The sequence below is a fragment of the Polypterus senegalus genome, chromosome 9, assembly GCF_016835505.1.
Source record: "Polypterus senegalus isolate Bchr_013 chromosome 9, ASM1683550v1, whole genome shotgun sequence".
Lineage (NCBI taxonomy): Eukaryota > Metazoa > Chordata > Cladistia > Polypteriformes > Polypteridae > Polypterus > Polypterus senegalus.
The window spans coordinates 128,459,381-128,482,524 of NC_053162.1; the positions used below are offsets into that span (position 1 = coordinate 128,459,381).

Genomic DNA, 23,144 nt, shown 5'->3' on the forward strand with positions numbered 1-23,144 from the left:
CCCCCTCGCGGTCTGGAGGAGGCACAAGCCTTCCTCATGTCCTCCTGGCGTCCGGCGGGCTCCAGCCCGGCGGGGCCACAGTGCCCCACCGCTAGCGAGGACACGTGGGTCCAGCGGCACAACCGAAAGGGCAGCACGTCCCGGTGAGGGTCCTACTATGCCCCAGGGTCCAACACGACACCCTGGGACATCCGTCTCGGCACCCCCCCGCGCAAGCAGCGCCCTGTGGTCTGCGCCGCTCTCGCCCCGCTGTTCCCGCGGTTGGGACACTATTGGCCTCTCGGTGGAGCCCTCCAGCGGCGGCCCGTTTCAGGAGGGCAGGTCCCTGATGACGTCGTCCTCAGCGCTCGTCGGGGCTTCGGGCCTGTGGAAAAAAGGAAAAGAGGGCCAGAAGCACTGCCAGGACACTCACCCCGAGCGTCCTGCGGTCTCCCGTACCCGCAGTGCTCCGCCCCCTCCGACAGCCCCTGACTTGCCTGCTGAAGTCCTCCGTCGCAGGTTCCATGCCCGTCCGTCTGTTGTCCGCGGCACGCTTTGCAGGCGGCTCACCCAGCCGCCCAGGATCTCCTCTGCCCGCACAGAAGGGCGGCCCTTCTCGGACGCGCGCACCCAGCGCGCCCTCTCCTATCGGAGGAACCGGCATTCACCCGCCGGTTCCTCCTTCTTTTCTTGACGCGCTGACGGTCTGGGTCTGAGCACAGCAAAGCTCAAATCCAGCCCGTCTGCGTCCAGGCAGAGCGACAGGAGACAGCTGCAGGCTTGGGCGCAGGCGCTAGGACCCAGGGCACTCAGCAGCCCGATCCTACCAGCCCCTGCATATTTAAGCTCCTCGCCGGCGCTAGCTGTCTGCACCGCCGCATCTGCTGTCGGGAGGTTGCTTACTTGGAGCTGATCGTCCGTAGCGGTCACAGCCATGTTCGGCAAACCTCCCGCTTGCTTTACGGGGCGGTAATACTCACCACCCCGCCGTGTTCTGCCGGCCTCTGGTTCCAGCGCCCGCGCCCGATCCTCCGTCTCACGCGGCGTCTCTCCCGACAGCGACCGCCTTTCCGTCAGCTGCTCACACTGGCGGCGAGAACACGTAGCAGCTCCTCTAAGGGCGGCCTGGCGGGCGAAGGGACTCCTCCGACACACGCCGAGCCGCTGGTGGAGAGAGAGACAGGCGTCGGTGAGCTTACCTGTCGATCGGCTCCACGCGCGCCTGCCTCCTCTGGGCCACTCCCTCTGGCCCAATCGGGTCTCGTTTTGGCACGAGATTGGCGTTCCTAGGTCCGCCTCCATCCAATCCTCGGCGGGCACACTAGACACACCAGCCAACCCCGTGCCTGTCAGCGGCGGGACATCCGCCCAGCGCCATTTGGCTCTTTCCTCCCTAGTGCGGCGACATGCTGGCTCTTCAGGTTGCAGCGTCTCCCTTTCAGCAGCTCTCCCGGCTGCTGCGGCGCTAACGAGGCACAGCGGTTCGACAGGCCCCTGCCACCGACAAGGATCCGGGCGGCCCCTGCCTGTTAAAGAAAAACAGGCGGGCCCTTCCCCTGCGAGCAGGAAACTTACCTCCGGGTCCTGTCTGTCGGGAAGCGTCCCGGCATGGCCTCGATAGGCGGCCTGCCGTTCCGTGCGCCTTCTGCCACGGCGTGCTGCGGGAGCCCGCTGCACTCCAGCAATGCCCATGGTCCTTCCTCCGCACCTGGGAAGCTTCGGCCATATGCGGTCCGGCGCGGACTCGGGTAAAGCGCTCAGGGCTGTGCACGGGCGCTCCTGCGGCCAGTGTGGGTCCGCTGCTGCGCCGGGCGTTCACAGACATTTTTGATACAGGTCCCCACCTTGCACCAGGCGGAGCATCCTGCCGGCTCACGCCACTGTGACGGCTGGGCCCGGCACAGACAGACGGACATCATATTGTCACCACACACCATTTATTTACAGTATTATTTACAAAGTTTGTGCTCACGTGCACCCCAGTGCCTTCTCGCACCGATCTCCCCAAGTCCAGGCCCACAGTCTTTTGTGCCTTCCTGGCGCCTCCGTCCTCTCTCTCCAGTTCCGTCTGCTTCCTCCCGACTTCCACCAATGACTGGAGGGAGGCCCCTAAATAAGGCTCCCGGATGAGCCCCAGGTGTTCCGTCTTTGGCCACGCCCAAGCGTGGCGGAAGTGTCGGCTGTCTTCCTGGCAGCTCTCCGGGTGCCACATAAAGTCTTCCCCCCGGCACTTCCTGGTGTGGCGGAAGTGTCGAGCTCGGGATAATTAGGCACAGGCGCCGCCTGGCGGTGGCCACGGGTCCCTACAGGGCTGGGCTTCAAAGCCCTGTACCCGAGGCCCCCCTGCCTAACCAGGACGGACGCCCCACTCTGTCTGGAGGAGGCACTCGCCCTCCTCCGGTCCTCCAAGCGTCCGGCGGGCTCCTGCCCGACCGGCAACCGCGCGGGATAAACCCGGCACCGGGTCGCCGCCTGGCGGTGACCACGGGCCCTACAGGAAGGGCTTCCATGCCCTCAACCCGTGGCCCCAACAGAACCAGGGCGAACGCCCCTCGCGGTGTGGAGGAGGCACAAGCCCTCCTCTCGTCCTCCAAAGGCCCGGCCGGGCTTCAGCTCCGGCCGGCGACTGCATGGGATCAACCGGCATCGGGGCGCCGCCTGGCGGCAACCACGGGCCCCTACAGGGTAGGGCTTCCATGCCCTCGACCCGTGGCTCCCAATAGAACCAGGGACGGACGCCCCCTCGCGGTCTGGAGGAGGCACAAGCCTTCCTCATGTCCTCCTGGGCGTCCCGGCGGGGCTCCAGCCCCGGCCGGGGCCACAATATATATATATATATGACAGCAACACTCATCACTCACAACAGTGAAAAAACAATTACATTGACAATCATGTTACGTTATTTTCAAAATGTTTCCTTTTCTTTTTCATTGCTTCTTTAACACACTACTTATCCGCTGCGAAGCGCGGGTATTTTGCTAGTAATATATACAAGTGGAACCTCGGTTTGTGAGTAACTTGGTTTACAAGTGTTTTGCAATACAAGCTAAATTTTTTAATTGATTTTGACTTCATAAAATGAGCGATGTCTTGCAATACGAGTAGTATGGATACACTTTATCTGCTGAGCGTCATGTGATCATAACTGAACTGATGGTTCTTCTCTCTTGTGCGCGTCTCTCTCCTTATCTCTCTTGCTCGTGCACGCGTCTCTCTCTCTCTCCTTATCTCTCTTGCTCACACGTGCGCGCGCCTCTCTCTCTCTCCTCTTGAGGGCAATCGTCTCCTATTCTCCGTCTGCATGTCCGCGATATTTTTGGATTCACTTATATGGTGAACTGCTACAGCGAAACAATGAAATCACAAGTGCACAAACGCGTAGATCCTCACGCTACGGGAGAACAAGGAACACTGAGTGAGCTGATGGGCTGGCAGCGTCAGCTTGGGTGAATCCCCGAGTCGAGGCGGATCGGGAAAGACGTCACGGATACCCACAGCCTGTCTCATGTCTTGTTACACAGGCCAATGCTCGTATTTAGATCAAAATTTTTCCCTCATACTTTCCTCGTATCTTGAATTTCTCGTATACAAAGCTGTTCGTATCTCGAGGTTCCACTGTATATATATACAGTGGTACCTCAGTATACGTCTGCTTTGGAATAACTCCAACTTGGTATACGTCCTGTTTGGACACGAAAAATTTTGCTTGGTATACGACCTTTGTTTGAAATACGACTCGCGTGCTAACCTTGTTTACCTCTCTCGAGACAAAGCCACGACTGCCCATGAGCGTTAGTGTGCCAGTTGCTAGCATTCATTGAACAACCCGCGCTATAACTCTCTGTGAACTTTCACGTATGTGGTATAGCAGGTCCACAGCTCCTGTCAAAGTCCAGCTTTAAAATAAATAATTACCGCGCTCGCAGCTTGGTGAGGGGGCGTGGTGGTTATGTGGCTGAAGGTTGTCAGGGCAATTAGCGATTTGGGCGTTTCTCACCAAAGTGCACTTGTGAGGGACCGTCCGCATTTATGATTTTTCCTGGGGCTGCTTATCTTGATAAACAGAAGTGCGAGTCGGCTAGAAGGTGAGGAAAAAGAAAGAACGGACGGGAGGTTGAGTGAGTGAGAGAGAGAAAAGAGAGAGAGAGAGAGAGAGAGCGAGTGAAGTAGCTGAAGTAGGCAGAGTTAACGTCAGCTGCAAGTAGGGCGACTCCCCTGTTGGGAAGCAGGGGGGCCGCCAGGTAAAAAGGCACCGGGCTTCTTCTTGGTTTTTTTTTTTAAAAAAAGAATGCTTTCTGCTCAATTTTAACTTTGTTGTTTTTAAGAAGACTTTTTTCTATTGTTTTTAACCTCCACGTTTCACTTCTGATTTTATGGATTATTTATTGGAACTTTGGAGACTGCACTTTAATTTGAACACCTTGTTTTGGGGCATCCAGTAAATTTAGTCTTGAAACAAATCATAAATTAATTGATAACCAAAAAATAAGGTGTATAATTAGACCAAGGGATAAAACCAGACACTCCACCAGGGGCATCTGTAATATAAATTTAATTCAAATTAAAACAAAAAATATATCAGTGTTCAGAAAGAACCATGCAGTTTTAAATGCTGTTTATTGAACATTCGCTCTCTTGGCACTAAAGCTGTTTTGGTAAATGATATAATATTAAGTACAAAATCTGATCTGTGTCTTCTTACTGAAACCTGGCTTAGTAAATGTGACACTGTTCCCTAGCTGAGGCATCACCAGATGGATACTCGTTCCTTCATAAGTCTAGAGATTCTGGTCGAGGAGGAGGCTTTGGAATAATTCATTGTAACAAATTGCAAATCACTCCTAAGAATTTAGGCAACTTTACATCCTTTGAGGCATTCATTTTAAATATTAAAACAGATTCCAACACAATTATAGTGCTAGTCTACAGACCACCAGGGCCATATTCATTGTTCATGACTGAATTTAGCAACCTTCTGTCTGATTTGGCTATAAATTATGATCACGTAGTACTGATGGGGGATTTTAATGTACACATTGATGTGGAAACTGAAACTTTTAGCAAATGTTTTACTTATTTGTTAAATTCAGTAGGATTTTGTCAGATTGTCAAGGGTCCAACTCATAATCATAACCATACATTAGATTTAATTATAACTTACAAAGTTGAAATTCAAAATTTAAATATTACTCCATTAAATGTAGTTATTTCCGATCACTTCTTAATTACGTTTGATTTAGTTCTGCCCATGCCAGCGCTCGCAGATTAAAACAAAGACAGTGCGACATCTAGATTGTAATTCTGCTTCAAAATTTATAGATACCTTGAGTAAGTCGAGTGTAATTGTGGAAAACCATTTAGATCAGTTAACATCAAATGTAAACGTGGAAAACAATTTAGATCAGCTAATATCACATTATAATGTGACCTTGAGAGATGCCCTGGACACAGTGGCTCCCCTAAAACAAAAGTGATCAAAGCACATAGAAACTCTCCCTGGTTTAATGAAAATACTCGAGCTCTTAAATTAGAGTGTCGAAAACTGGAGCAGATGGAGAACAACAAAGCTACATGTCTTTCAAATTGCATGGACAGAGAGTGTAATAAATATAAAAAAGCCCTCTTTAAAGCTCGCTCAGAATACTATTCTACATTAATAGATAGCAATAATAAAAATCCTAGGGTACTTTTTAGAGCAGTGGCTAAATTAACAAATGGGAATTCAGATCAACAGTGCAAAATACCAACAGATATTAGCAGTACAGACTTTATGAACTTCTTCAATGAGAAAATTATAAGATCCCAGATCTCAGCATCACAGTACAAACCAAATACTAGCTTAGCAGACCCTGTCACATTGCATTCAGCACTTTAATAATTTTAATCCTGTAACTCACCAGGAAGTCTTAACTTTAATTACTAAAATGAAGCCCACTACTTGTTCCCTAGATCCAGTGCCAACAAAACTAGTAAAAAGTGCAATGGATGTTCTTGCAGCGCCTATTCTAACCATTATCAATAGTTCATTACTGCATGGCACAGTACCTGATGCACTAAAAGTGTCAGTCATTAAACCTTTACTTAAAAAGTCAGACCTAGACCCACACATACTAAATAACTATAGGCCTATTTCAAATTTACCATTTCTCTCTAAAATACTAGAGAAAGTAGTCGCCAGTCAGCTTCAGTCACACCTTACGCATTACAATTTATTTGAGAAATTCCAGTCTGGCTTTCGCACTGGTCATAGTACAGAAACGGCACTAACACGGGTTGTAAATGACATTCTGATATCCTCTGATGAAGGAAATTCCACTGTAATTATGTTGTTGGACTTAAGTGCAGCATTTGACACCATTGACCATTCTATTTTACTGCACAGGCTAGAAAACGATGTTGGGCTTACAGGCCCCGTGCTCGCTTGGTTCAGTTCTTATTTATCAAATCGATTCCAGTATGTACAGAAATGTGCAGACAGTACTCCATCATTATACACAGAAGTTCAATATGGTGTCCGCAGGGCTCAGTACTGGGACCTTTACTGTTTTCACTTTACATGCTTCCACTGGGATCTCTCATTAGGAAACATAATGTTAATTTTCACTGTATGCAGATGACACCCAGTTATACCTTTCATTTAAATCAAATGAAGTTTCTCCGATGTTGTCTTTAATTAGTTGTGTTAGTGAATTAAAGGAATGGATGAATGAGAACTACTTGTCTTTAAATACAGATAAAACAGAGATGTTAATTGTTGGAGGGAATGACGCTGATCACAGCAATATTTTGTCGTCATTTAACTCAGTGGGAATCCCAATTAATTTTACTGAATCAGCCCGCAATCTAGGAGTTATCTTTGACTCTAGCATGTCATTTAAAGCATATTACAAAGTCGTCCAAAACATGTTTTTCCATCTTAAAAATATTAGGAAATTAAGGCTTTCTAAATAAACAGGATTGTGAGAAATTAATTCATGCATTTATCTCTAGTAGGATTGACTACTGCAATGCGGTGTTCACTGGCTGTTCAAACTGTTCTCTATACAGCCTCCAGTTAATCCAAAATGCGCTGCAAGAATTATTACAAGAACAAGAAAATATGAACACATAACCCCAGTTCTTAAATCTTTACACTGGCTCCCAGTTAAGTTTAGGGCAGATTTCAAAATCCTCCTTTTAACATATAAAGCATTAAATGGCCAAGGTCCGCTTACTTGTCTGAACTTATCATGACTTACAAACCTGAGCGCACATTAAGATCTCAAGATGCCGGTCTGCTTAGGATTCCAAGGATTAATAAAATAACAGTGGGAGGTCGAGCTTTTAGTTACAGGGCCCCTAAACTGTGGAATGGTCTTCCTGCTTCCATAAGAGATGCCCCCTCGGTCTCAGCCTTTAAATCCCGGCTGAAGACTCACTACTTCAGTTTAGCATATCCTGACTAGAGCTGCTGATTAACTGTACATACTGCATCTCTGTTGTTAGTCATTAGCACTATAACATAAGTAACATGATAATTATATTTGAATACTAACCCTCACCTATTCTGTTTCTTTTCTCGGTACCCAAATGTGGCCATTGGTGCCACGGCCCACCTGCCAAGTTGTTTGCCTGCCTATGGTAAAGTCATCCCTGATGGAGGATCACAGGAATCATGGGAAAGAGGGTCCTTTCATCGGAGCAACGTTTCAGCCGTGGCATGGCCAAATGGGGAGGCAGCTAGATGGATGAGGTCTCCAGGACTCTAAAAATATCCAAACCTAATTATGTCATATCATCTACTGTTAAACCGTAATTCTAAAATTTTTATTATTATGCTGTCTTAATGAATAGTTCTGTTCTGTATATTGTATTGCATTGACCCCCTACTTTTGACACCCACTGCACGCCCAACCTACCTGGAAAGGGGTCTCTCTTTGAACTGCCTTTCCGAGGTTTCTTCCATTTTCCCTACAAGGTTTTATTGGGAGTTTTTCCTTGTCTTCTCAGAGAGTCAAGGCTGGGGTGCTGTCAAAAGGCAGGGCCTGTTAAAGCCCATTGCGGCACTTACTGTGTGATTTTGGACTATACAAAAATAAACTGTGTATTGTATTGTTTTGTTAATTGTTTTAATAAAAGCACTTTGCACTTTTTCACCATCCCCTTGCTTTGTTGTTACTGATGAGGTTAGCAGTGAGGCACATTACCGACGGTGTAGGGTTCAAGGGCTCCCCGGCAGCAGATGGGAGCATACAGCAAACCTGCATCGTCACAACGTGATTTTGTGTTTTTTTCATGTAAATTTGAATTGATTGTTGAAAAGTATGAAGGTGGCATGCGTATCCGAGACATGGCTGTTGCATACCTTTGCCGAGAACGACGGTATCTACGATTGTGAAAAGCAAAGATGTTATTAAAAAGTAAAGTGAGGTAAAATTTTCATTTATTTCATCTAATTGCTTTTGTATTTATGTATTTTAGTATTAAGCAGTGTTTAAATTTTATACAACCCCATCAATGTATAATATGCCAAGAGCAATAGGATTTTTTTTTTCATGGGAACGGATTAATCATTTTCCCATTATTTCTTATGGGAAAAATTTGTTTGGTATACGTCTTGTTTGGTATAAGTCAAAGGGTCTGGAACGAATTAAGGACGTATACGGAGGTTCCACTGTATTAGCCCAATATAATCACAAAATTTATAACATCTTTAAACACTGACCTATGATTCCTGTTTACTGCATTCATAACTTTGTAACAGAGAATGCAACATCACCAGGAAAACCATCTGCTCAATACATTGCTGCTTCACAATAAGGGGAACAGGTGATTTGTGTGTGGAGTTTGTATGTTCTCACAGTTTGTTTGTGAGAAAATAACAGCAATATTGGAAGCCCACAAATTTTGCTAAAATTTTCCAAAGATTTATGGGATTTTACTATTATTATAACCAGTTAATTGAGAACTTTATTTCAATTGTAACTCTAATCACTGAACTAACTAGGAAGCCCATGTAGCATCTGAACAACTTAAATAGCTATTTTTGTCTGCTTCTATTCTGAGACACCATGATATAGGAATGTGTTTGAAAAATTAAATATTTGCGTTTCTTTTTTTAACCTACTTATTCATATGACAGTCACAAGGAACTTGAATGTGTCCATGCATCATTGGACACAAAGTGGGAAATATGTCTGAACAAGGTGCCTGTCTGTCACAGGCTGCAATTACACATAATTTATATGGGGTCAATCATAGCCTACAACGTTTTTACCAGACATATCTTTGAGAAGTGAAAAAATAACTGGACTACTGGGAGAAAACAAACATGGAGAGAACATTCAAATTTCAAATAGGCAGCATACAAGACATTCTAATTAAGCTGTTAGGCAACAAACGTACCTACTGTTCTGTCCCATACCCAATTATGAAAGAGTACCTTAAAAGTACTAAGGCTATAACATTGTAAGCACACATTTCAAATGAAATGAACTTTAGTACTAAGTAAAAACTGCCATATTTATTCACAAAGGAAGAACTGAAAAACATCTGGCAAATCTACCACAAATCATGTTAATAAAAGTTTTGACACAGAGAAGATCTAGCTAATAATGAATTTGGACTGGTTTTAAGGGATAAGAGAGAAAGCATTTAGAGTTTATTATACAGTTGTCCTGGAATCTCTGGAAAGTTCTCTCTCGTTTGGAATAACTCCACCTCCATGCCATTGTATCGTATGGTAGTCTGGGTTGTGCCTGTACCTATTAATGTGCTCAGCTAATCTAATACTACATGCTATGGTGGGGGAAGGGTCTGTAGGATGTTAGTCAAGGCAGTAGTACCTGTTAGTGCTCTTGCAATAAATTAAAACGATATAAGAAGATAGAAAAGGACTAATAAAGACATTAATATGTGTATCACACTATTTGTTAAGCAAAATAACTAATAAATATATTGGAAGCATAAATATTTTAATTGGCACTATTAATAAGGTTACACTATAGTTGTGTTGTTTTTTTCTTTTTTGTTTTTTTTAATCCTGTAGCATTTAATCTTGTATAACATTGAGTAAAATACAATTTATTGAAGCACGGAGTACCACCCTAACACATTTTGATGGAATCCTAGGCATCAGGTAAATTATAATTAGATCTTCACTACATTCAGGGACTTGTCTAGAACATTCCCTGGATGAGAACCAATTGCCCAGAATGTTACTTAGAATACTTGCACATTTGAATTATAAGGTGTCCCAGATGACAAAGGTTGAAGGCCCGGTCCTGCATGGAACTAGAGTGCCTCCGGTGTTCCTCTCCAGTTCCTCTTTAATGAGTCAGAGCCAGTTGGAGAGACAAAGGCACAAAAGATTTCAGGATGATCAGAAAAGTCCTGTTGTTCAATAAGGCTTTGCCTGGGAACATTCCTAAGACAATGGGCCTCAGTTTTTGGTTAAACAGCTGCATCAGAAGTGCTATGTAACTAATCGAGTACTTTTCTGTATACAATATTTGCAGATTTGTTTTAACCAGGGCTAATATTATTAGCTCACAGGAACTCATTACTCTTAAACATGCTACATACAATATGTCTTCAGTACAACACTCCTGCTTTTCCTAGTGATTGACATTGGCTGTTAGTGATGGTCACTGCAAAACACAACTTTAAAGGAAACTATTATTTTTAATTGAAACAGGTTATTAGTAGAAGTAATGGGAATTTCGGGTATAAATATAATTTTAACTTGTAGTACATCGATGCTACAGCATTATTTGTAACTAGTTTAAAAATAAACAGGTCCGGTAATTTAACTTTTTTTATAACATCACCATATTTCTACGAAATTAGTCAAAGCCTTTTGAAAATGTTGGGGTATTTAGATTTTCTTTTGTTCGGGGATCCCCCTTGAATATTAATATATTGAAATTTCCATTCTTAGTGAATACTTATTTTCCTAGATATACAATAGTGCCAAATTTTGGCTTTTTTACTAAATGGGAAATAGTGCTTTTATAGACCAGTGAGTGAGTCAGTCAGAAAGTCAATCAGTCAACTTTACAGTTTTTATATATAGATATTTATATATGTATAGATTATGCTGCTATAGTGTAGCCAGGGTTTTATTAATGGTTCAAGGTTTTTTCTTTTAATTCATTTACTTTATTATCTTTGATGTATTTTATTGTTTTTGTTTTTGTGATTAAGTTATTATTTCTTTGTTGTATTATGTTATTTATGAGTCTTTTTCGGTATGCTCTTTCTGTTTTATATGTTGAGCCAAGAGGGTTTTTTTGCTGACTCAGGGTGATCAGTTTTTTGGGATATTACCATAGTCAGAACAAACCAAGATCAAAGTTGGAGATAAAAACAAAATGTCAAAACTGACAATGCTAATCAGAAATCAAAGACAGAAAATAAAAGTTTAATTTCCAAACCTCAGAAGAAGAATAAGTGAAGTTTCTGAAGCACACATTTTAGGGTTTTCACTCATTAATCTTGGATATGGAAGAAAACACTCATGCCAGCTTAAGTTTTGTTGTGCCAAATATACGCACATAACATCATGCCTCACAGAGAATTTTGGAAAACAACTGCCTAAAGAACACCCAACGCTACAGCTTCAAAATGGCAGCACTTACTGTATAACATGGCAATAATTTTCAATACCTAAAGTTATTTTTAGAATTGTTGAATCTAAAAGAAACCAATAAATGTCATGTTTGTCTATATACAGTATGTTCAAATGAACCTACAAAAATTCATGAAAAAAATCACAGATTATAACAAAGCCCCAATCCTAGGGCATGGCCTCCAGAAAAGATAAGCCATAAAAATGGCAACTTCTCCATTGTTTTCCTGCCCATGGTAAACACCCCAGAAATACTAAAAGGACTGGGATCAAAGGATGAAAAAAAATTGTCTTCATAATAAACTGCACAGCTCAAAACCTATACAGTAGAAATGCTCAGGAGGAGATGTTGGCAACCTGTTGCTGTAGGTATTCGAAAGTGTTTGACTTTGATTTTGCTTAGTAATCTACATCAGAGCCCCCCAACCCCCATGACATTTATTTTCTCTTTCTGTTGTCAACTGTCCATATCTCAAAGATAATATTAATGAATATACTGTATATTGTTAGGATCCTTTCACATTAATAAGTGTGAAATAACTGCTTTATCTTGTGTTTAAACTACTGTGTATTAATGTGCACATTATGTAATTTCCAAATTTTGTAATTGTGTTTTAACTGTGAAATGTTACAACTAGAGTTTCCGATAATACTTGAAGGACATAAACTATTCATTCTGGTGAAGGGGGTATGGGAAAATACCAGAACAATAATGTATACAAAGAAAAACAATGGCAAGAGTGTAAATTATAAAAAAGACTAAAAATAAGAAAAATAAAAAAATAAAGATACCTTCCTAATACCAGTGCCTTGAAATATTGTAATAAAATGCCCCACTCTTCCCACTTAGGCTTTAAATCTTACATGTTCATGAAATGTATTAATTTATTTATTAATTTATTTGTGTGGATGCTGCTTCCTCAATTGTGGTAGCTTAATAACTAGTTTGTAAGTGACTCATAAATTTATAACTGATGTGCATATTCTATCCAGCATCCTTCCCTTTCTTTAGGCAAATCAAGGATTAAACCTTTCTGTTTAAAGCAAACCTCCTATTTTATACACTTATCTTGAACTAATTTTCAGGAACACTAAAATTTATCTTCCTTTCTCAGTTTTTCTCAGACTGCTATTGATTCAAAAGTGAAGAAATTGACTTTAATAAAGAAGCACATTGAATGCTACAACAAACGGTATTTTTTCACAGATTGTTGACAGCTCTCACCTATGCACATACTGTAAGTAAAATGCACCTTTTGAAATGGACCACAAATTATCCATCCCTTCTTCCCTATCCCATTCTCACTTCCTCTGGTCACTGAGCATAATTTTATCTCTTTTACAGACTGATCCATTGACATATGCCTTTTCCTCAAGCCCACATACACTACCAAATGTATCTATTATTATCTAATTATCTTATCTAATTGTCACTGCAATCTTAAAAGGAGGCATGGTCTATTTTAGTCTTAGTTTACCAAATAATTTTGTAAAATTCTGTTCTCCAGTAACCCATATCCGTCCATCCATCCACCCTCTTCCGCTTATCCGAGGTCGGGTTGCAGGGGCAGCAGCTTGAGCAGAGAGGCGCAGACTTCCCTCTGCTCGGCCACTTCTTCAAGCTCTTCCAGGGGAATCCCAAGGCATTCCCAGGCCAGCCGGGAGACACAGACTCTCCAGTGTGTCCTGGGTCTTCCCCAGGGCCTCCTCCCGGTTGGACGTGCCCGGGACACCTCACAAGGGAGGCATCCAGGAGGCATTCTGATCAGATGCCCGAGCCACCTCATCTGACTCATCTCGATGCGGAGGAGCAGCGGCTCTGCTCTGAGCCCCTCCCGGACGACTGAGCTTCTCATCCTATCTTTAAGGGAAAGCCCAGACACCCTGCGGAGGAAACGCATTTCAGCCACTAGTATTCGCAATCTCATTCTTTCGATCACTAAACATAGCTCATGACCATAGGTGAGGGTAGGAACATAGATCGACTGGTAAATTGAGAGCTTTGCATTATGGCTCAGCTCCTTTTTCACCACGACAGGCCAATGCAGAATCCACATCACTGCGGACGTCGCACCATTCCGCCTGGCGATCTCACACTCCATTCTTCCCTCACTCGTGAACAAGACCCTGAGATACTTGAACTCCTCCACTTGGGGCAGGATCTCGCTCCCAACCCTGTGAGGACACTCCACTCTTTTCCAGCTGAGGACCTTGGTCTCGGATTTGGAGGTGCTGATTCTCATCCCAGCTGCTTCACACTCAGCTGCGAACCGATCCAGAGAGAGCTGAAGATCACGGCCTGATGAAGCAAACAGGACAACATCATCTGCAAAAAGCAGTGACCCAATCCTGAGTCCACCAAACCGTAACCCCTCAACACCCTGGTTGTGCCTAGAAATTCTGTCCATAAAAGTTATGAACAGAATCGGTGACAAAGGGCAGCCCTGGCGGAATCCAACACTCACTGGAAACGGGTTCGACTTACTGCGGACCAAGCTCTTACACTGGCTGTACAGGGACCGAACAGCCCTTATCAGGGGTTCTGGTACCCCATAATCCTGGAGCACCCCCACAGGATTCCCCAAGGGACACAGTCAAACGCCTTTTCCAAGTCCATAAAACACATGTAGACTGGTTGGGCAAAACTCCCATGCACCCTCCAGGATCCTGCTAAGAGTGTAGAGCTGGTCCACTGTTCCGCAACCAGGGCGAAAACCACACTGTTCCTCCTGAATCTGAGGATCCACTATCCGATGGACACCCCCCTCCAGGACTCCCGGATAGACTTTTCCAGGGAGGCTGAGGCATGTGATCCCTCAGTAGTTGGGACACACCCTCCGGTCCCCCTTCTTAAAGAGGGGGACCACCACCCCAGTCTGCCAATCCAGAGGCACGGTCCCCGATGTCCATGCGATGTTGCAGAGGCGTGTCAACCAAGACAGTCCTACAACATCCACAACCTTGAGGAACTCTGGGCGTATCTCATCCACCCCCCGGGGCCCTGCCACTAAGTTTTTTGACCACCTTGGTAAACTCAGTCCCAGAGATGGAGGAGCCCATCTCCGAGTCCCCAGGCTCTGCTTCCTCATAGGAAGGCTATGACTGGGATTGAGGAGGTCTTCGAAGCACTCCTCCCACCGACCCACAACGTCCCGAGTCGAGGTCAGCAGCACACCATCCCCACCATATACATTGTTGACACTGCACTACTCTCCTCTCCTGAGATGCCGGATGGTGGACCAATTTCCTTGAAGCTGTCCAAAAGTCATTCTCCATGGCCTCCCCAAACTCCTCCCACACCGGAGTTTTTGCCTCAGCAACTACCGAAGCCGCATTCCACTTGGCTTGCCGGTACCTATTAGCTGCCTCCAGAGTCCCATAGGACAAAAGGGTCCGGTAGGACTCCTTCAGCTTGACGGCATCCCTCACCACCAGTGTCCACCAACGGGTTTGGGGATTGTCACCATGACATGTACCAACCACCTTACGGCCACAGCTCTGGTCAGCCGCCTCAACAATAGGGGCACAGAACATGGCCCATTCAGACTCAATGTTCCCCACCTCCCTTGGGACGTTGTCGAAGTTCTTCTTCTGACAAGGGTCGCTGCCAGACATTCCGAGCAGACCCTCACAACACGTTTGGGCCTACCAGGCCTGACCGGCATCCTCCCCCACCATCGAAGCCTACTCACCACCAGGTAATGATCAGTTGACAGCTCCGCCCCTCTCTTTACCCCGAGTGTCCAAGACATGCGGCCGCAAGTCCGACGACATGACCACAAAGTTGATCATCGAATTGAGGCCTAACATTAACAGTAACCTAACAGGCCTAACAGTAACCCACATTGTACCTGATAATTGTGACTACTTTGAAACCAGTAATGGATTTTTATCCTGTTTCAGCTTGCCATGAAAGTGACAGACTGCTACCTTCCAAACAATTCTCTTTTTAATAAGCTTTATCTGAATTGACCCATACCTACAGGACCATGTGGAATTTAGTTTTTTTCAATCTGCATTTATCAAAACTGATAGTTGTAGCTACAAGTTTTTAAAGAAAAATGCTTTGAATTTCCTACCAAACTGCACAAATGCTGTAGTTTTTGTTTAAATGTAACATCTCCATACGGGAAATTTAAATAGACTGGAAAATGCAACAGAAGATGGACCTGAAATGTCCATAATGTAAAAGAGGCTCCCACATGGTAAACTGGAGAGACCTTTTTAGTAAGAATGCAGTGTGCTATATAAGCTTGAAGTAAAAATTTCAATAGCATTAATGTGAAGGAATATTTATGGGAGAAAGAGAGTATTCCAGAGGAGTGCCAATAGGTGGTGGGGCCCTTATATAGTACAAGAGATTGGCCCTCTAATTACAGACTGGGGCAATAGGATGCAGAGATACCAAGGGTCTTCAAAATGAGTTCCAGTAAGAAGGTAACCAGATTTTTGACAGGACATTCCTGGTAAGTAGTTCTGGAGATTGAGCATGAAGGTTATTCCTGGGTGGGGATAAAGACAGCTTCAGAAGAGGAAAACACTATTTCTACAGTGAATAAAGAACAGACAGTCTGAGAGGTGAGAGGGAGAATTTAGATGCTTGTGGAAATGTGGTTTTGTTCAGTGAGTAATTGGGCAGGCCAAATCATACAACAGCTAAAGGCCAGTTCTTAATAAGTTAGGACCAGTGAGGCTGGGAATGTTTGTTTTCCTTGTAATTTTTACATGTATTTTCTTCCTGTCATCATACTTCACTGGTGTACTTTTTTGAGGTAAATGTTTGGCTTTTTGGAACTTGTTGTTCACAGTTAAACAGCCCCATTACACCCAATATTAATCACTGTGGGTTTGTACATGTGTAGCCTTCAAAAGACTAGCATCGTGTCAAGTATGCTTTTCAGTATAATATAAAATTTTTATCCCATATTGAAATACAATACAAAGGCATATCATTGTATATTTTAATTCATGCCCATTTGATTGTGCACTGAATGTGCCTTAACTAAAGGTAAAGCAAACTCATTACATTTCACTCGGTGGATGTTTGGAGTGCATTGTATTTCTTTCCACAATCATGTGTGGTATATGTCGAGCCACGGGTGTAGTGCAGAACTCTGGGCCCTATACATAAGCAGTCTCTGTAGGCCTCTTCCTCTTGATCCATGTTTGTCACACGTCCTCTGAATTGTTTTTAGATAAACTTCAATCAACAACTGTGCCAATCTGTATCAGCTATTATAGTATTCTAGTGCCATGCTCATACCACATTTAAACAACATTTAAACAAACAATAATTTGTGATATGTGCTTATGACTGCATAGTTTAAAATCTCCTTTCTCAGCATTCTGTAGCCTACTATTACTTTCCTATGATTAAATGAAATGAGGTTTTCTTGAAGTATCATACTTAAAAATGCTTATTGAAGTATTTATTACTCCCAAGGTTTAAGATAAAACTACAAAAATGCCATCTTGGTTTTCTAACCCCTACATTTAGAAAATGATTACAATACTGCATAATAAAAGATGACTGAATTAGACTATGAACGTTTTATGTGCAGAAACAAGGACAAAAGATTCAGCTTTCCAAAAGTGATAGCCCATACAATATATTAAATGCAAGATACAATTATATATTAAATACTATACAAATTGTATTAAATGCCCAAACTTAAACTGCAGAAGTTCAAAAGTATACAAGTCAAAAGGAAAAATAATTTAAAAAATTAGAAAGTCAAAAAAAATCAAGTTGGGTGAAATTTACTAAGAACATTATTGCCATGCCGCCATTACCACAAGGTTTTGTAACGAGTTTACGGCAGCTCTACCTCACACCCTCAGATTTCAATGGAAATCAAAGAAAAAAGTAATCCAGCAAAAGTCAGAAAATTCTCATGTCTGATCTACAAAGAAATGATAAACTACTGTAGAAACTGACACTTGAACTACACAAACTAAAAACATGCATTCCCTTGTGTTAGCTACACTCAACTTTCTTGTGAAAGAAATTAGTCAGCAGCTGTTTCTACCTCGTTTTGTTTTCTTTGTTTTTCCTTTCTTTCTTTGAATTTTTTGAAATCCACATTTTACCCTTCTTGGGGAAGAACATGATGCATTACTTTCTGAAATCAAAGTTGCACTCCAGCATAATCAGTCACTCTGCTCATTTAGCAAAATTGGAGACCAATCTAATGAGTAGACTCGGAGAGTGTCTGCTATTTTTACAAACAAAGTTTAGTAATTCACCCGATATTTCCAGACATTTATGTGCACTTATGAAATCAATTACTTAGAAATAATAACAAAATATAGACAAAAATGAGACATAGGGATCCAGAGCCTATTCAGACTAACGGGTAAAAGGCATGAAGGAAACTTGAATTTTGAACAAGTTTTTAAAAATAATGCACCATTATAATAATATATTAATTAAACAGCAAATTGGCAATGTTATGTATTAAGTGGGTTATACAGTATGTATGTAATAATTACTGAAAAGAATTACTGTAATATTTTGTAATTTGCATTTTTTTTGAAGAGCACAACAATAACTTACTAAAATTTTACATTTTCTTCCTTTTTTAATTGAATTATTTATGTTTATTACACATGAAGTTTAAAGCAATATTTTCATTCATTTAATGTAGCATTTTCTACTATTTTGTAGCATTCCTGTTTTCATTCAACTTTTGGAATTATAAGAAATAAAAATAACTAATTAATTAATTTGGGTTCCTTTAATTATTTCACTTTTTAATAAGTTATAAGGATTACTAGTTATTCCAAAAATGATAAAAGTAAGACAAATAGTTACCAGTAGTTTTCCGATGTGCTGCAATGTCCCCGGCATGATTGTTCAAGGCTGAATTGGTCATTTGGTTTCCAGGAGCTAAAACAAATTAATTAATTCCAAATAGGTTTTTTGCCATGTTTTTATATTTCAGTTTTGAATTACAATTATTTAATTACATTTGTTTCACAGTATTTGATCTTGAGACTGTTTTTAAAAACCCAAAATGACACAAAAAGATAATGCAATGTGCCAGGTGTGCATGTACAAAGGATAAAAATTCAGGCTACAGCATCAAGAATAGATATTGTAATTAAATTTAAGCATGATGAGACTCCTTTAGGAACACAAATCAGGATATAAGCCTATTTTTGACCGTAGACAAAGGCAAAATTTAATTTTAAAGTGATTTTACAGAGAGAAGCGTCAACCATGCAACTAGAATATACATCAATGGAGGGGTAGTGAACCACAATCGATTCTGGATGGATGAGTTTTTCTTCAAAGTCACCCACTGTATATCATTAGAATATGCCTTCAAACTACCCTTCACCAGAAAAGGGTCCTCAACAGTATGTTACTTCAAAGTGTTTCACTGGATTTGAAAGTTTTATTCTTTCTGACAATCACTTTACTACAGTATGTTCAAGTGATGATTCTTGCTTTCTTAAACTAACAGGCCTAAGGTTAATAATATCTCTCTATAGAAAATCCATGTGTACTACTAAACCATAATTAAAACATTTAAAACTACGTGACTTGATCATTCAGTGGATAATGTAAGCAAGAACATTAAAGGTTTCAATCATGAATTCTACGACGATAAAAGTGCTTTCACAGGTCGCATGGTAGTGCAGCGGGTAACAATAATGCCTCATAGATCAAGCATCCTGGGTTTCAGTCCTGCACCTTGATGTTGTTTGTGTTGCAAAATATTATGTGAAAGATAAGGATGGATGGAGACGGATGATCTGCCATTGCGACCCCTAAATGGGAGCAGCCAAAAGAAGAAGACTTATTTTAGATTATGAATCTATTAATGCTGGTTGAAAGTATACAGTTGAGATTAGAAAGTCTCTTACCCACACAATTCATGTCCCTTGCCCCTTGGCACTGATTGGAGATTTGATTTCTTTTACTTGAGGCATCATTGATGGGTGGTTATGGAAAGAAATACAATACAGTGATCCCTTGCTGTATCGCGCTTTGACTTTCGCGGTTTTGCTCTATCGCGGATTTTATATGTAAGCATATGTAAATGTATATTGAGGATTTTTCACTGATTCGCGGATTTCTGCGGACAATGGGTCTTTTAATTTATGGTATATGCTTCCTCAGTTTGTTTGCCCAGTTGATTTCATACAAGGGACGCTATTGGCGGATGGCTTAGAAGCTACCCAATCAGAGCACGTATTACATATTAACTAAAACTCCTCAATGCTATAAGATATGCCTCCTGCGCGGTGCTCGATTGTTTGCTTGTCTCTGCCTCTATCTCACCCTCTCTGACATTCTCTGCGCCTGACGGAGGGGGTGTGAGCAGAGGTGCTGCTTGCACAGAAGCTGTTTGCCTAGTGGATACGGACGTTCCTCTAAGAAATGCCGCTTTATCGAGGTGCGTCCAAAAGCACACATTAATTTTTTGATTGTTTGCTTTAATCTCGCGCTCTCTCTCTCTCTCTGACGTTCTCTGCGCAGCGGAGGAGATGTGAGCAGAGGGCTTTTGCACAGAGGCTGTTTGCTTAGAAGATACGGACGCTCCTGTAAAAAATGCTGAAAGGCTACCTTCGCATTGATCCCTTCATTGCCGCTGCTTTATCGTGGTGCTTGCATACTTAAAAGCGCAACAGCCCTATTGATTTTTCATTGTTTACTTTACTCTCTCTCTGACATTCTCCGCTCCTTACGCGCACTTTGAAGAGGAAGATATGTTTGCATTCTTTTAATTGTGAGAAAGAACTGTCATCTCTGTCTTGTCATGGAGCACAGTTTAAACTTTTGACTAAAGGGTGTTATTTCATGTCTAGAGGGCTCTAATAATGTTAAAAAACGTATTTAGAAGGTCGTAAACAGGTTTTCTATGCTCTAACTGCGAAAATATTAGATTTATAAATAAAGAATCCTACTTCGTGGAAATTCATTTATCTGTCTGGAGCGGATTAACCGCGATAAACAAGGGTTTACTGTATAACTGTGCGGAGAATATTTATAAACAGTGTGGGAGAGTTTTTAAGGGCTTAAAATATATACAAATAATCATACAAACATATGGTTTCTACTTCGCGGATTTTCACCTATCGCGGGGGGTTCTGGAACGCAACCCCTGCGATCGAGGAGGGATTACTGTATACTCCATTGCATGACAAATTGCAAAATAATGAATACTTTGATTTCATTAAAATTATGACATGAAAAATTCATACCAAAATTAAATATTATGTCATTTCAGTGTAGTTTATACACTGGATTTTATTTTAGCACACGTAATCTTCCATGATAAACATGTACAGGCTGGATTAATTGTCTCAAAATGTTCCTGATATACTTAAAGTTAATATAAATGTGTGAGTGAGTGTTTGCTGAGATTGACTGGCTTCAAGTTTAGAGTTGGTTCCTGGGATAGTCTCCACCACCCCTTTAACCTGCACTGGATAAATGAAAGTTAAGAAAATGAATGGATCCGAACAAGATAGGTTCATATTTGGGAAGATAAAGAGAACACTCCTGTACAAAAATATTAACTTTTAGCTCTATTCTTGTATGGGGCACAAACATATGAAGGTTTGTTCAGCACTGTCTAGAATGAGACAACAGACAGAGGTATTTTAATAAAATAATCCCTACTTTCACAATTTATTTCTCATTTCTGTGTATTAGACTAATGATATTAAATGTGTAAATATGTCTTTTTGTATTCATTTTATTTTAATATTATTATGCACTTTTGTAAAAAATAATATGTATAAGAAAGCTATGACCCACAATACACAGATACATAGAGTTTTAAAATGTTCTTAGCAAACACGCAGCTCTAGTTTGCTCTTAATGCAGAATAATTACCACAGAGTCTACTTTATAGTGCTAAAATGAACATTAGCTTACAGTTTAATTGGTCACTCTTTTGGTTTGCTTTGTATTTTTTGCCTTTCTCACTGTATTGAAAACAACATTTATTTTACAGTCACCCATTTGCTGTACCACCTATTCAATCATGTTAGGTACAGTAATATCTCTTGGATTACATACTATAAAAAGGATAATTTCCCTCTCTCTCAGGCTATATCAGACTCTTTTCTCCTCCTTATTGCGTAATTTAGTTGCAGCAATATTTCTGGTAGCAACCTTTTTCTAAAAAGAAGTAAACCAAACATAAACAAATGTGAGATTATGTTAACCTGTTAAATACTGTAATAAGTAGTAATGATTAAAAATGGTATCCACGCATCCATTTTCAAATGCACTACTCACCAATCAGAGGCAATGGGTCCAGAGCCTACTCAGACTTTATTGGGTAAAAGGCATGAAGGAAAATTGAATTTTCGACAAGTTTTAAAAATAATGCACCATTTGCATAATAAATTAATAAAACAGCAAATTGGCAATATTATGTTTGAAGTGGGCTATATGTGTTATAATTACTGAAAAGAATTACTGCAATATTTTATAATCTACATTTATTTTGAACAACACAACAATAACTTACTAAAATTTTACATTTTCTTCCTTTTAATTGACTTTAATACAACACTTTATCATTTAATGTAGCTAATATTGCATTTCGTATTATTTTGTAGCATTCTTGTTTCATTCAAGTATAAGAAAAAAAACAATTAATTAATTAGTATGAGTTCCTTTAATTATTTCACTTTTTACTAAATCATAAAGATTGTTAGTTATTCCAAAAATGATTCATCTGAGTTTGAAAAAGGAAGACAAATAGTTACCAGTAGTTGTCAGATGTGCTGCAAAGTCCCTGGCATGATTGTTCAATAGTGAACTGTTCATTTGGTTTCCTGCAACTTAAACAAATTAATTAATTCCAAATAGGTTTTATGACTGTTTTTATATTTCAGTTTTGGCTTACAATTATTTAATTACATTTGTTTCACAGCATTTGATCTTGAACTGTTTTTAGAATCCCAAATTAACACAAAAACATAATCCAATGTGCAAGCTGTTCAAGTACAAAGCAGACTCATTTAGGAAAACAGATCATGTTATATGCCTATGTCTATGCCATAGACAAAGGTAAAATTCAATTTTAAAGTCATCTTAGCAAAAGAAGTGTCAGCTGTGCAACTTGAATATACATCAGTGGAGGACTAGTGAACCTCAATCAATCATGGGGGCTATGGATGAATTTTTTTCAGATTCACCCACTGTATATCGTTAGCATATACCTTCAAACTACCCTTCAACAGAAAAACAACCTAAACAAACACAATAGCAAAGAAAAAATAGCATATTTATGTATGCAACATTAGTACAATAATTAATAAAATATCTTAAGTCCACATGATCCTATCACTGCCAGTTTATCTGGTAATGTTAGGAGTGATCATGTTACAATAAAAAAACACAATTTAACTGAGTATTGCTATGTTTCATATTAGCATATTAACATTTGCAAAATGTTCTTAATAACACTCAAAGTCAAATTGAATACATGTTTGAAAGTGGTTTTAGTCTTGTAAAATTCTGTGAATTGTTGTTTTTCTTTCTTTATCGTATATTATTTCATAGTGTTTCACTGGATTTGAAAGTTCA

General features: G+C 41.1%; 1 protein-coding gene across 2 annotated transcripts in view; it reads right to left on the reverse strand.

Moving 5' to 3' along the window:
* The window catches only part of LOC120535775 (C-type lectin domain family 1 member B-like), a 97,222-nt gene that overhangs the window by 31,805 nt on the left and 42,273 nt on the right, over positions 1 to 23,144 (reverse strand). The window contains exons 6-7 of one of the 2 annotated variants that reach the window (XM_039763834.1): positions 22,322 to 22,390; positions 18,402 to 18,476 (exon numbers count right to left, since the gene is read on the reverse strand). In XM_039763834.1, the coding sequence (XP_039619768.1) occupies positions 18,402 to 18,476; positions 22,322 to 22,390 (144 nt within the window). Of the gene's footprint in view, positions 1 to 18,401; positions 18,477 to 22,321; positions 22,397 to 23,144 lie in introns of both variants that reach the window. The other variant, XM_039763833.1, reaches the window with a different exon arrangement.